Below are 12,639 nucleotides of genomic sequence, written 5' to 3' on the forward strand. Positions count from 1 at the left end.
CCCATTTAAAAAAAAATTCCTCCCCCAAAACCGTCTCACCGCCTGTTCCTCTCCCCTCCTGTTCCTCTCCCAACCCACCTCCCAACCCACCCGCACCCCCCCCCCCCCCCCGCCTGCCTGTTCCTCTCCCAACCCACCTCCCAACCCACCCGCACCCCCCCTCCCCCCGCACCGCCGCCGCCGCCGCTGCTGTGCCTCCCTCTCCCCCGCCGCCGCCGCCGCCGCACCCCCTCCCTCTCCCACGGCGCCGTTGCAGTGCCTCCCTCTCCCCCGCCGCCGCATCCCCTCCCTCTCCCCCGCCGCTGCAATGCCGCACCCCCTCCCTCTCCCCCGCCACCGCACCCCCTCCTTCTCCCCCGCCGCCGTAGTGCCGCACCCCCTCCGGCGCCGTCGGCCACCGAGACTGCCGCCGGCCACGGCCCGGCCCCCTCCCGCGGCCGCTGCGGCCTGGCCCCCTTCCGGTGCAGCCGGCCGCGCGGGAGGAGAAGAACGGAGAAGGGGGCAAAGGAAGGAAGGAGAAGAAGAGAAGAAAAAAAGAAAAGGAAAAAAAAGAAGAAAAGAAAATAAAAGAAAAGAAAAGAAAAGAAAAGAATAAATAAATAAATAAATAAATAAATATTTATATAAATGAATGAATGAATGAATAAATAAATAAGATAATAAATAAATACATTTCAATGGATAAAATAATAATTAAATAAATGCATAAATAAAAATATATATACGAATGAACGTATAAATAAATAAATAAATAAAAAGAAAAATAATGAGTGAGTGGCAAATAATTTGATCCTTATGATATTGATAAGTATAGTGAATTTGTCGCCATTGCAAATAGTTAAATAAAGAGATAATCTATTAAACAGATAAATGCTTATTTATTGTTGTATTATACTATAGATATATTATTATATTACATTATATCATAATACATTAATATGTAATGTTAAATAATTTAATATTATGTTATATTATGAGAAATTAATTTATACTAATAATATATTATTTTATACTTTTATTATTGTATTATACTATACATATTGTATTATATTACCTTATATCATAATACATTAATATGTTATTTTAAATAATTTAATATTATGTTATATTATGAGAAATTAATTAATACTAATAATTATAATATTTTATATCTTTATTATTGTATTATACTATAAATATAATATATATTACATTATATCATAATACATTAATATGTTATATTAAATAATTTAATATTATGTTATATAATAGAAAATTAATTTACTCTAATAATTATATTACCATTATGCTATGCAATATCATATTACTATATTATAATAATAATATTTTATATTACAGTAATATTATACTATATCGTATATTATGTATTAATATATGTTATGTTTTATCATGCTCTATTGTATAATACTATGCAATATCCTTTATGGTAATTTTGTCATATAAAAGTACTTTCTCAGTTTGTTTACCAAACATATGTTAAAGTGCTACAGCACTTTAAAAATATAGTTACCAAACAACAAATAGCTTTTTATAACAGCTCTACTTCAGATAGCTCTACTTCCAACAGCTTCCCAAACAGGGCCTAAGAGTTACACTCTTCTATCAACCTACGAATCTAATGGATCAACGGTCAGTCTTTAACAGTGCGTTTTCGTCTTTGGATACAGTCTTGGTGTTCGTGGCCCTTGATTTGCTGCCTTCTTGTGCACACGTTAGGGATTTAGCCGGACAAGATTGGACGGAAACGGCAAACCGGAGAGAAAGTCCGGACTCCACGGTCTTCTGTCCAGCCAGGCGGCCCTAAGAAGAAGAGAAAAAGGGGACGATACGAGAGATTGAAGCAAGAAGGGTGGACCGGCGGCCGCTCGCCGTTGGCAACGGAGGCATCGAGCGGCCTTCCGTAAGTTCAAATTTTTTTCCCCTCTTCTTTACCTCCCCCTTCCCTTCTTTCCTCCTCTCCACCGTTTCCTCTCTCTGTTTTTTTCTTCGCAGCAGCAAAAGCGAGCATTTTGTTTCAAAAAATAAAGAAAATCACGATGTTATAGGATTTTTCTGTTGCCGTGGCATCTTCGCTTCAATTTGTTCCATCATCGTTGCAATATTTTGGCCAGAGAGAAGGAAAAAAAGGGGGTTATCGTTTGCATGATGCAAATGCAAGTAGTTGTGTAAAAATATATTTTGCTGCAAGGTTTTGTTTAGATTGTCTCATGCGTGAAGGGTTGCTGCTAGTTATTTTGTTCTTGGGCGTGGAGATGAGATAGAAAAGGAGTGGGATTCCGGCTTCCCTTGGTCCCTGGGTAAAGGGAGAGCGAGGGTGAGGAAGGGAGATTGGGATGCCAGTATCTGTTTCTCCTCTTTTGGTTAATATCCTATTTGTTATTAGTATGTAGTTTAAACGTAAGGTATGAAGGACCAGTAACCTAGAAAGCCATTCTATGTAAAAACCTAAGATGCATTTGTGACATGCATATGACAGGTAAGTTACTTGATTCATGTGCATATCTGGAGGCATGCATTTGTTTATTGCAAATTGACATTCTGTGCAATGCGCTGACCAGAATCCCCGGAAGTTGATGTAGTTGGTAGATTTTTATCGAACATGGATTCATGAAACTTATTTTCTCAAAAAAAAGGGTGTTAGATGTCATAGGGTATCAGTTTGATGTATATATTAATGCCTAACCAATAAATCAAGTCGTGCCTTGTTTCCTATTTGCTAGACTTTTCCAATTTCCGAATTACTTTTGAGAGCAGCTTTTGTTTGCATGACCTAGAACTGCATAATCAATGAAATAAATTTCCTACTTGTAATCTGCCTTTCTATATTTTATGGTATGCCTTTCTCCTGCCTTATGCTGCACTAGATAGGAATGTTGGCTCTAGTTTGGTGGGTTGGCATCAAGCTTGATAGCCCAGGGTAGAACAATCTAAAACTTTGATGGATCGCACCATAATACATTAAAGTTAACCCAAATGTTTGGGATAAGGATTTCCAGTATTGGGTAAGACAACTCTCTCTCTCTCTCTCTCTCCCTCTCTCTCTCTTTCACACACACACACACTCAGCTCACTCCTGTTACCTCTCTACCAACACACACGCACATACTAGTGATATGGAGAATTTGAGATTTTTTTTATCAACATTGGAAAGAAATGCATTGCTTTTTTTTGTGCATGTTGCGGTTGTTTGTATTAAAATAGCAACAAAACTTACCTTCTTTGTGTTTTATTATTTTGCATGCTTGGTAAAAAAAATAAATCCCCCCTTTTTTTGTAAAAAAAAAAATCTTAGGTGTTATGAGATATCTAGGGGTTGTCATTTCTCTCGGAATTAGGTTTCCATTTATCAAATATAGATCTCTTTTGAACCTTTTGCAGTCATGTGATCCCTTCCAAAATCCTTCCCATGGCTGGAAAGGATGCTCGTGTTCTTTCTTATCCCTCTCCTTTTCTTCCTTTGCTCCTCCACTTGTAGAACAATAGGTAAGAGCCCATATTTGTTTTATTCCTCTTCTCATTGTCTTCTCGTTTTCCTTCAACCTCAGTATGTCGTGGAACCATGGACAAAAAAATCTATATGGGTATCTATATTTGTCATCTCCTACTTTTGGATGCTGAGAAGAATGTTCAGTGAGGCGTGTGCGGCGAGGGATGCACTATGAAGCATATTGGGCATATTACATTATGGTACAAGATACAGATTAATGGAGTATCAACTCAATTGGATCTAGGATGTTATTGCAAATGTCTTTTTAGGTTCAAAGAGTTCATTCTCTTTTGTGATTGCAGAAATTTATTATCCCCTTCTATTCAAATAAAAAATTGATTCTGCTATTTTTTCCATACCTGCATGTAAATCAAGGATCGCCAAACTGATATTGGTAGGTGTACCGGTCAGCCACCTGATCGGTTCGGTATCGGCTCGGACCGGTTCGAACCGATACCGAACCGATACTACTGGTTCGGCCTGGTTCACGCATTCAAAAGCCCAAAAAAATTTGGCTTAGCCGATACGGGCCGGTACCCTTTTTTTAAAACCGAACCGGACCGATTTGGTACGGGCTGAACCGGCCGATACGGGCCGGTTCCTTGATATAAATAGCCCGTTGTGGGCTTAAAATTAATAACATCTTCACCATTGAGAGTAACAATCAGCTGAAGAATGCTACACATTGATGACAAATGTTATTCTTTTGAGGGGTAGTACAAAGAACATATTGGAAACATACTTAGAAAAGTCTGTAGTCATGTATTAAAATTAACATTACCCTCTTTTTAAGTGTCTTCCTCTTTCTTTCTTGATTTTGTTATGCCTTGACTGTGACATATTAAATAAGTTTGCGCCCCAAAAATGTTTTGATAAAATTTAGGTAAGCAATGACCAAAGAACTCCTTAATGCATTGATTGAAACACTGAAATACTTCCATTTTGATAAACCTATGCTATAACCTACATCAATTGTTCCAATTCTATCAGGAGGGAATTTCTCAAATATTTAAACAGAAAATTTTATAATTTATATATGTATTGGAGAAAATGTTACTACTTATATATACATTGGAGGAAATTTATCTGTACATCTGCCTGAAAGTGTGGCCCTAAACAAAGCGGAATGGAAGATAATGATTCATATAGCCAACCCCAACTAGTTTGAAATTAAGGCTTCGTCAAGTTGTATTGCAGAAAGAGTATTGTTTTTTTTTTTGTGTGTGTGTGTGTGGCGGGTCGGGGGGGAGTTGGCTCATAATAAACTTAGGGGTGTAGCATTGAAATGTGCAATTCATCTAATCTTTGCATTCTCAAGGAGGCAAATGGTTCTCCTATCATGGTGCAAAAACCTATTGGAACTTCAAGCTTGAACACCTATCAAAAGGAAGGCTAGGAGATTACTAACTGTATTTACAGAAGGCTCAATCCTAAAGGATCCATCGTAGTCTGTATATATCGATTTCAGATACTGTTACCTCACCACATTTATCTCTGAACAAAATGCAGCCTTGATGTGTTATTGGTTCATTGATTCACTTCTACTTCAACACGTAAAGGTCGAAAGCACTAACCTCTCTAGCAATACCTGTCTTGAAATCACAAACTTGTGTTCTTATGGAAAATCCATTGCTCTACAAGGATGGGAGATCTTGATATTGCTGCTCATGTGAAGCATCCGATCGTACAGGTGGTTAGCTTCATTGGCGCAAACTTTAGGTTGGGCCAGCTAGGCTCATGGTTGAGGTCCTTCCCCACATGATGTCCTTGGACCATTGTTTCTTATTGGCTCTTGAAGGAAGTGGTGGAAGATGCTGATAAAGGCCTAGTGCATGAGCTCCTCTTGGATGAACCTGGAAATCCTAATCAAGTTTGATTAAATAAGCCTACAAATTAGGATCCTCTTGGATGGACCTGGAAATCCTAATGGAGTTGGATTAAATAAGCCCACGGATTGGGAAAGTGTTTGGAGATTAGCCTCCTTGTAGTTGGACCTGAAGATATTTGATAAGTTAAAGATGCTAGGACAAATTTAAGCTCATAATGAAACAGCTAATGCGGGTTGGATATGGCAATGCTCTGAAAGAAGGAAGGGGGGGGAGTGGGGGGATCTTTGGTAGAGTATGGAGCGGATTAGAAATTGGGATCAAGGATTCTCTCTAGGATTGGGGTGTCTGCTCAATGGAAGAATCAGTGCCTCTAGTAGAAATGCCCATTTGTGGTGGTGTAACTGGTTATGAGATTTTATCAGTCAGAAGAATTGCTAAGAGAAAATACCTCTCTTTGTGGGGGCATATACAAAAATAGGGAGGGCAATCTCTTTTTCTGATATCAGCATATTTAGATTAATGAATCAGGACCATTGTTGACCGGAAATGGTATTGCCGCCCAGTAATCATATAGATACTGTGTCTTTGTATGTACATTAATTTATTAATGAATGGTTTGGTGGTTTTTTTTTGCCCTTGGACTCTTAGGGAAAAGGGTTATGGGCATGGCTTTTTGGCTTTCCATGCCTGTATAATATCAGGACTTGCCACCCCAAGGCTGCTTTATGGCCCTCGATGCTTCTTTGGAAACTTGGTTGATCTATAAATTCACATTCTGATTCTTTCTTTGTAATTATTGTTGGATCTTAATAACCTAAAAAGCAAGGTTCGCCGTACCGGTCGCCTACCGGACCGGTACGAACCAGCCAACTCTTCTCCGCCGGAGCTGGGGAAGAAGAAGAGAACAAGAGAGAGTGCAAGGAAGAGAAAGAGGGAGGAGACCTGTGGCCGCCATCGGAGAGCCGTGGAGGGGCGGCGGAGGCTGAGGGGAGGCGGCGAAACCTGCGGGGGCGTGGCCGCAGCTTTTTAATTTGAAAATTTTAAGTGAAGTCGGCAAATTCGTTGCCGACTTCACTTAAAATTCAAAAATTAAAAAGCCACGGCTGCGGCCTCGGCCTCCGCCGCGCCCCCGAGGGCCCCCCCCCGGCCTCCGCGGCTCTCCGATGGCGGCTATAGGTCTCCTCCCTCCTTCTCTTCTCCGCGCTCTCTCTCTCCTTCTCTTCATCTTCTTCGTCTCTGGCACAGAACTGATCCATACCGGTTTTCATTGCTCCGGCGTACCGGTTACAAGCCGGATCGGTCCGAACCGGCCGGTACGGGCCGGTTCGTCAGACCTTGCTAAAAAGTGTTGTGGAACTAAGTGTTGCTCCCGTAGGAACATATTCGTAGAGCTGCAATCAATTCTTGGCATATCAGAAATTACAAGAATGACAGCAATTAGTCTTTGTCCTGCTTGCCTTTTTAGGTGTTGATTAAAATCATGATTTAAGTTCGGGGCTAGTGAGAATATGGTGTTATGGTTTTACAATTAAGAATGCCTTATAGTTTGTTCTAATGTTGTGTGAAAATCCTCCATTGCAAATCTGTGCATGAAGAGTTGCAAAGAATTCCAGTATACTGTATATTCCTTGTGCTTTTCTGTAAGAAGAGCCCCCCACACCCTACTTGAAATGCTTCATAGTAAGATTTCTGAAGTAAACTAGAATTTATAATGTTACATCGTTGTGCATATAATTGTTGGTCCAATTTTTAGTTGATTGTTATCTCTTTTTTCAGTACAGTAACCTGTTTATACTTGTACCTTGGTTCTTCAAAATTTGAAGTATACAAACTGAAAGCTCTTATTTTGTGGGAGCAATGAATTTTTAAAATTTTTCCTAATTCTAACTCTGCTTCCTCTCTCTCCCTCTCTCCATCTCTTTTTTTCAACTTATTAATTTATATAACTTTTTGCATCCTGTGCAAGTGCATGCAGGTTTCCACTGATAAAAACTGTGCTATACTGATCTGCCTAGTGAGTTCAAAACTTTCTCAACCCCCACCATTGTAAAGTTTAACTTTGTGTTAATGCCATATTTTCTCATCGCATGTATTTCTAAACAGACATTTGGATATGGGAACAGGGAATTCTTTGTGGCTTCTCACAAAGAAGACTCTAACAGGTGCACTAATTGGTGTCACCATTTCAGACAGATATGTGACAGCCTCTCCTGTAAGGGGCAGTTCTATGCATCCTACATTTACAGGGAGTTCTACTAGCTTTCCTGGTTCTTTGAAAGGTAACTTATTTTTAAATCTAATTAATCAAAATTAGTTTGGTTAGAAATATATTAGCTGGTGTCCTGTGTTGAATATTATGTCTTATCTATATATGCTGACTAGTAGCTTGATTACAGGCGATGTTATATTAGTTGAAAGATTCTGCCTGCAAAAGTATAAGTTCTCGCATGGGGATGTGATAATTTTCCGGTAAGTTGCCAAATATGGCTCTGTCATGTAGTATTTATCTTAGGTTAGCGTATACCTAGAAAAACGTGCCCAATCTTTAAAATACAAGATGAAGGCCTACAAGTTTGTCTATATGATGTTGTTTGTTGCAATGGACTTAGCACCTGTATGCAACTGTTCTCTGACTCATGTTTGATGATATGCAGGACTCCAACTAACCAGAAGCAGTTGTTTGTTAAGAGATTAATTGCTTTACCTGGTGACTGGATCCAGGTTCCAGAGTCATCTGAGATACTGCAGATCCCAGAAGGGCATTGCTGGGTTGAAGGTGACAATCCAGCTTCTAGTTTGGACTCAAGATCTTTTGGCCCTGTAAGTTCTCATAATTGCATATCATTTGGCCCTGTTTAAGTCAAATAGTGCATATGCTTGCTTGGGAGTAGTTTCTGGTGCTCTGATGAAAGGGTCCGCATGTGCAAATTAAATAACAAAAAGATTATGCGGATTGGGATTTTGAGAAATTGTCAAAGATGATAGCTGTTGCAGGTGGTTCTTATGCCCATACCTGACCTCTAAAATCATGGCTAGTCCAGTGATCGCACAATTTTCAGACACAACTGCTGTGTTGCCAAATGGCTTTATAACATGGAATTGAGGTTGAACTGAACTAGCGATTCTTGGTGAAACAATGGATACAGAAACAATAATTAGAAGAGAAACCTTCATTGATAATGGAAAAAACCTCTGAAGACACCTTTACATAGAAGTCTACATTCAAATTATTTAATATGAAACCAAATACATATAAGTCCATCATGTCCATGTATGTACAAAGGCTCAATGCTCTTTTCATGAATTTTACCTTTGCATGCATTCCTCGACCCTTGTGGGTCTGGATATATCTATATATAAGTGTCTGTCATGCTAAATCTGTCTGTGTGATTTGGATTAGTTTTCTGCCTTTTTGAAGCAAAAAGTTAGTAAAATAAGGTCTTCATTCTGTTAAACATGTTTCATGCATGTTATTAATGAGAAGAGAAGAAAATTAGAGAGGAGGATTTTTTTTTTTTCTCGGGGGGTGTCACACACACACAGAGAGAGAGAGAGAGAGAGAGAGAGAGAGAGGCCAGATGGTCATAGATGATCCTTGTGGCCCTCTTTGTGACTGGAATACCTGAGTAAGTTCTTGCACCCTTGTTTGCATGAAGAAACTAATTTCGGGCTTCAAGATGCTAGCCTATATATCATGCCTGGTTGAGATCTAAAGAAGGAATAGTTTTATCAGGGCTGATATCATTTTGGACTGGTCCACTGTTTTGAGAAAAGGGCTGCAACTTGTATTAGACATGATTTAGCAAAATTTAAGAGGCCATACATTCCACTATATGAGTGAACTCACATTTATTTTTTTGCCAAGTTTTGTTGTTTAGGATTTTCTGTCATGGCCGATTTGCCCCCACTAAGCCTGTCATTTGCACTAATGCACATGCATCCTTGCATGTCTGTGCCAATGTGCTGGTATCATGCATGTCTGCTGGTCTATGCACCTGTACATGATTTGCACCCATGTTGTGTGCTTATGCAGGTTAGCCTATGCATGCTTACTGAACCCAACCTCATACATTCTGTTTATTGCCAGCCTGTACTCATGCCTTTTTATGGCATGCAAGGCATGCATTGCTCATACACTGCCATCCTGCTAATGACATTTTGTTTCGTGCTTGAAGTCCTATGCACATATCCTATCCAATTGTACTTTCTCAACCCTTCTTTCTTTGTGTTCCAAGTTGTGTGCTTGAAGTACCATGCACATATCCTATCTAATTGTACTTTCTCAACCGTTCTTTCGTTATGTTCCAAGTTATGTGGTTCAAGTTGTTGACATAGCCTTAAAAGATCAAGTGGCTGAAGTTGTTTTTCAAGTTATGTGGTTGAATATGCGGTTTATAAAACACAAAGTATTGGGCAATCTCTGCAATACAGTACAAGTTCGCGTGAAATAAGATTACCTTTTTAGTGTGTGTTTCTACTTGCTGCTATTTGACAAATTTGTTAATGACACCTTGCATGTATATTTCTTTGCAAAAGATAATGGATTTGAAGTACTGACAACATAGGTGGCTTTGTTAATATCATCTTGTAACAATGACAGAACAAAGGAAATGCCAAATATCTTTGTAAGAGTATCATCCTATCAGGCTTGGTAACTTTGAAACTAGCATGAGAAACAAAGCAGGGACAACCTGCAATATGCAAGCATCACAAGGACATGTAGAGCACCAAATTAGAAAAGCTGAAACACTTTAATACCCTTTGACATGTTTCACGTAATCTGTGTCATATATCAGATAAAGCAATGAAATTTTGTTGCCATTAAAAAGAGTTGCAACGAGCATGAATACTGATCCTCAATAAGTAACAAGTAACTAGGGTTCGACTAATGTTTGCTTCTGTTGCAGATTCCTTTGGGTCTAGTTCAAGGGAGGGTGACCCATGTAATCTGGCCACCCCAAAGAATAGGTCAAGTAGAGAGAAAAATGCCAACAGGGAGAATTTCACCATACTGATCTGTTTTATTTAAAGATTTTCCTTCCATTTCAAGCTCTCTCTCTCTCTCTCTCTCTCTCTCTCATTTTGGTCTGCTCCATTTGCAAACCTAATGGTTCCCAATATTATGCATTGTAGGCAATTCCTGAAAATATGACATTACAAAAACTTTGTAACATTCATTCTTCTTACAACATTATTACTTATCATGTTTGTATATTTTTGGAATTTTGACCTGTGACCTAATGAACTAATTTTTCTCTTTAAAATCATTGAAACTTGATTGCTTCTGCAATTACATGAACTTGTGAAGCTGTTTGCTGTGTTGGTTTTGATGCTGGAAAATTGTAAATTCCGCTTAAATAGCTATGTATTGGATTTGTTAATTTTTATGTTAAACTCATCCATTTTATGTAAGTGCCTGTAATACTTCAAAAACTAGTTCTAGATCCCTTTGGCTTTTCGAAACTGAGTTCCAGGTTCTGTAAATATTGAACCTATAGGAACTGTGAGCAGATATGATGCAAAAGTGTGATATTGATTTGTATCAAAAGGGAGTTTCATCAATTGATAATAGTGGCTATTATGTGCACATTTTGATTGAAAAGAGAAGGGATGGCGAAGATGCCAAAGAACAAGGTGGTGGAGTCTGCTAGACAAAAGATGGCTTCTTGGGAGTCTTGGAGTTGTACTGAAATAAAGTGTTAATATACTCATGTTTACCGAACAAGTAACTGATCTTCTGAGCACCCCAAGGGCATGAGACTAATGAATATAATTAACATTAATGGTTGAGATGCGAAACATTAGAGAACATTATTGTAAAGTTTTTGGGTGACAAAAAAACAAGATGGATTTGAATGGTGTTGTGTTGCTGAAGAAACATAAAATGTGCAATATATGATGGTCTAGATAGCTTGGTTTGACAGAAGGTAATGGTTTTCTTAAAATAACAAGAAGGGGAATACAGAAATTTGATCGCATCGGACAAATTAATGGCAAGGATGGTTAAATTTTGGTAAGAAATGAAAGTTGTTTCCCGTCTTCAGTGAGATCCTATTGAGAATATTAACTATGGGGAGGTGCACAGTTAGAGAGGGTATATGGGTGATTTCTTAGCAATAAGATAACAAATGCTATAAAATATTTATTTTTTTAAAAAAATCTTAGGTGGTTATGGTAGAAATGATGTCATGACCAGTATTAAATGTAAACCAAAATGGAGAAATTGGGTTCATTGGATTGATAGTTGTCTGCTGGAATTTATAAAATAAGGAGGGCTCTTAACATTTGGAGGAGGCATGTTCTATATAAACGTATAGTATGGGGATGTCAAGAATGCATATACTGTATGCTGTTTGCTAGTTTATAAGATAGAATAAGATCGAAAGTTTTTATTGCAAGGTCCCTTGTCAAGAAATTTTTCCTTAGGCAGTTAACAGATGATCTAAAGACACCATTGACACATTTTATGATCTACATAACCATCAGTTGTAAACTTTTAACTTAAAACAAAACCTATACTGAACATATACTGATTAAAGATTCAAAATACACGAACTTATTGAAGGGATCCCAAACAGCATCCTACCTTTCATCTCTATTCAAGGAAATAAAGACCAAAGACGAGAGGGTGGACTCATTGTGTTACGTCTTTTTGTTAGGTTTAATATATGTTGTTGAAACTCAAATTTTTGGAGTCAGTCGACGATTAGTTAAACATTTTTCCTTTCTCTTAATGCCTGTTGAATGGTGACAAATAAAGTTCTCTCTGGTTTCATGGTATCTACAAGCAAATGAAAAACCTAAATCCTAGATTCTTTGTTTTCAGAAAAAAAAAACAAAATGCTAGTATTTGAAGTACCAAACTTCCAATTCCTTCTCGCTGTTTAATATCGGTCCTCCTTCGAATTTGATATGAGGCCGCATCTTTGGTCGTTCACAGCCTAGCATATTTTAATGAAAGTCCATGCTGTGCTTCCACCACTCTTTTGTTTAGAGAGAGAGAAAAGAAGCACCAATAATTTTGAACCGAGCGATGATCGCTTATATCGATCATTTATTTCGCTAAAATATTTAGATCTGTTTATCGTAAGAAAGGCCTTTTCCTGTTCTCACATGCTGCTGACGGCAACCTGTCTCGAAATGAGGAGTCTTGCAGTCTTTGCCTGCTTTGATAGGTGGAACGCTAAAATTTTAATTACAGAAAAACAAAGGTACCTCATTATCTCAAGAAATACCACTATCATCCGTCTTGTAGTTACGTATGTGAAGACTCGTATGAGCATTTGTTTTGTTCCACACCAGTTACTTGCTGGATTAATCTTG

At 38.5% G+C, this 12,639-nt stretch overlaps 1 protein-coding gene across 4 annotated transcripts; it reads left to right on the plus strand.

Moving 5' to 3' along the window:
• Window positions 1-1,671: 1,671 nt before the first annotated feature.
• LOC103721635 (mitochondrial inner membrane protease subunit 2) lies at window positions 1,672-10,609 on the plus strand. Of its 4 annotated transcripts, none has more exons than XM_039123589.1 (6): window positions 1,672-1,900; window positions 7,292-7,330; window positions 7,420-7,595; window positions 7,713-7,785; window positions 7,971-8,136; window positions 10,224-10,609. In XM_039123589.1, exons 3-6 carry the CDS (start codon window positions 7,430-7,432, stop codon window positions 10,329-10,331), a joined length of 513 nt encoding a protein of 170 aa, XP_038979517.1. In that variant the 5' UTR covers window positions 1,672-1,900; window positions 7,292-7,330; window positions 7,420-7,429; the 3' UTR covers window positions 10,332-10,609. The 4 variants fall into 4 exon arrangements, with proteins under 4 accessions (XP_038979517.1, XP_038979519.1, XP_038979518.1 ...); XM_039123591.1 differs by having other exon boundaries at window positions 1,673-1,900; window positions 7,440-7,595; XM_039123590.1 differs by having other exon boundaries at window positions 1,684-1,900; window positions 7,283-7,330.
• Window positions 10,610-12,639: the final 2,030 nt, after the last annotated feature.

The sequence above is a fragment of the Phoenix dactylifera genome, chromosome 2, assembly GCF_009389715.1.
Source record: "Phoenix dactylifera cultivar Barhee BC4 chromosome 2, palm_55x_up_171113_PBpolish2nd_filt_p, whole genome shotgun sequence".
NCBI classification, from domain to species: Eukaryota; Viridiplantae; Streptophyta; class Magnoliopsida; order Arecales; family Arecaceae; genus Phoenix; species Phoenix dactylifera.

What these genes read in the sequence shown, in the direction of transcription:
- LOC103721635 (XM_039123589.1), top strand. Translation starts at nt 7,430, where the DNA reads ATGGGAACAGGGAATTCTTTGTGGCTTCTCACAAAGAAGACTCTAACA. An exon ending in CTTTCCTGGTTCTTTGAAAG is followed by an intron (nt 7,596 to 7,712) that starts GTAACTTATTTT and finishes GCTTGATTACAG; the next exon opens with GCGATGTTATATTAGTTGAA. An exon ending in ACTCAAGATCTTTTGGCCCT is followed by an intron (nt 8,137 to 10,223) that starts GTAAGTTCTCAT and finishes CTTCTGTTGCAG; the next exon opens with ATTCCTTTGGGTCTAGTTCA.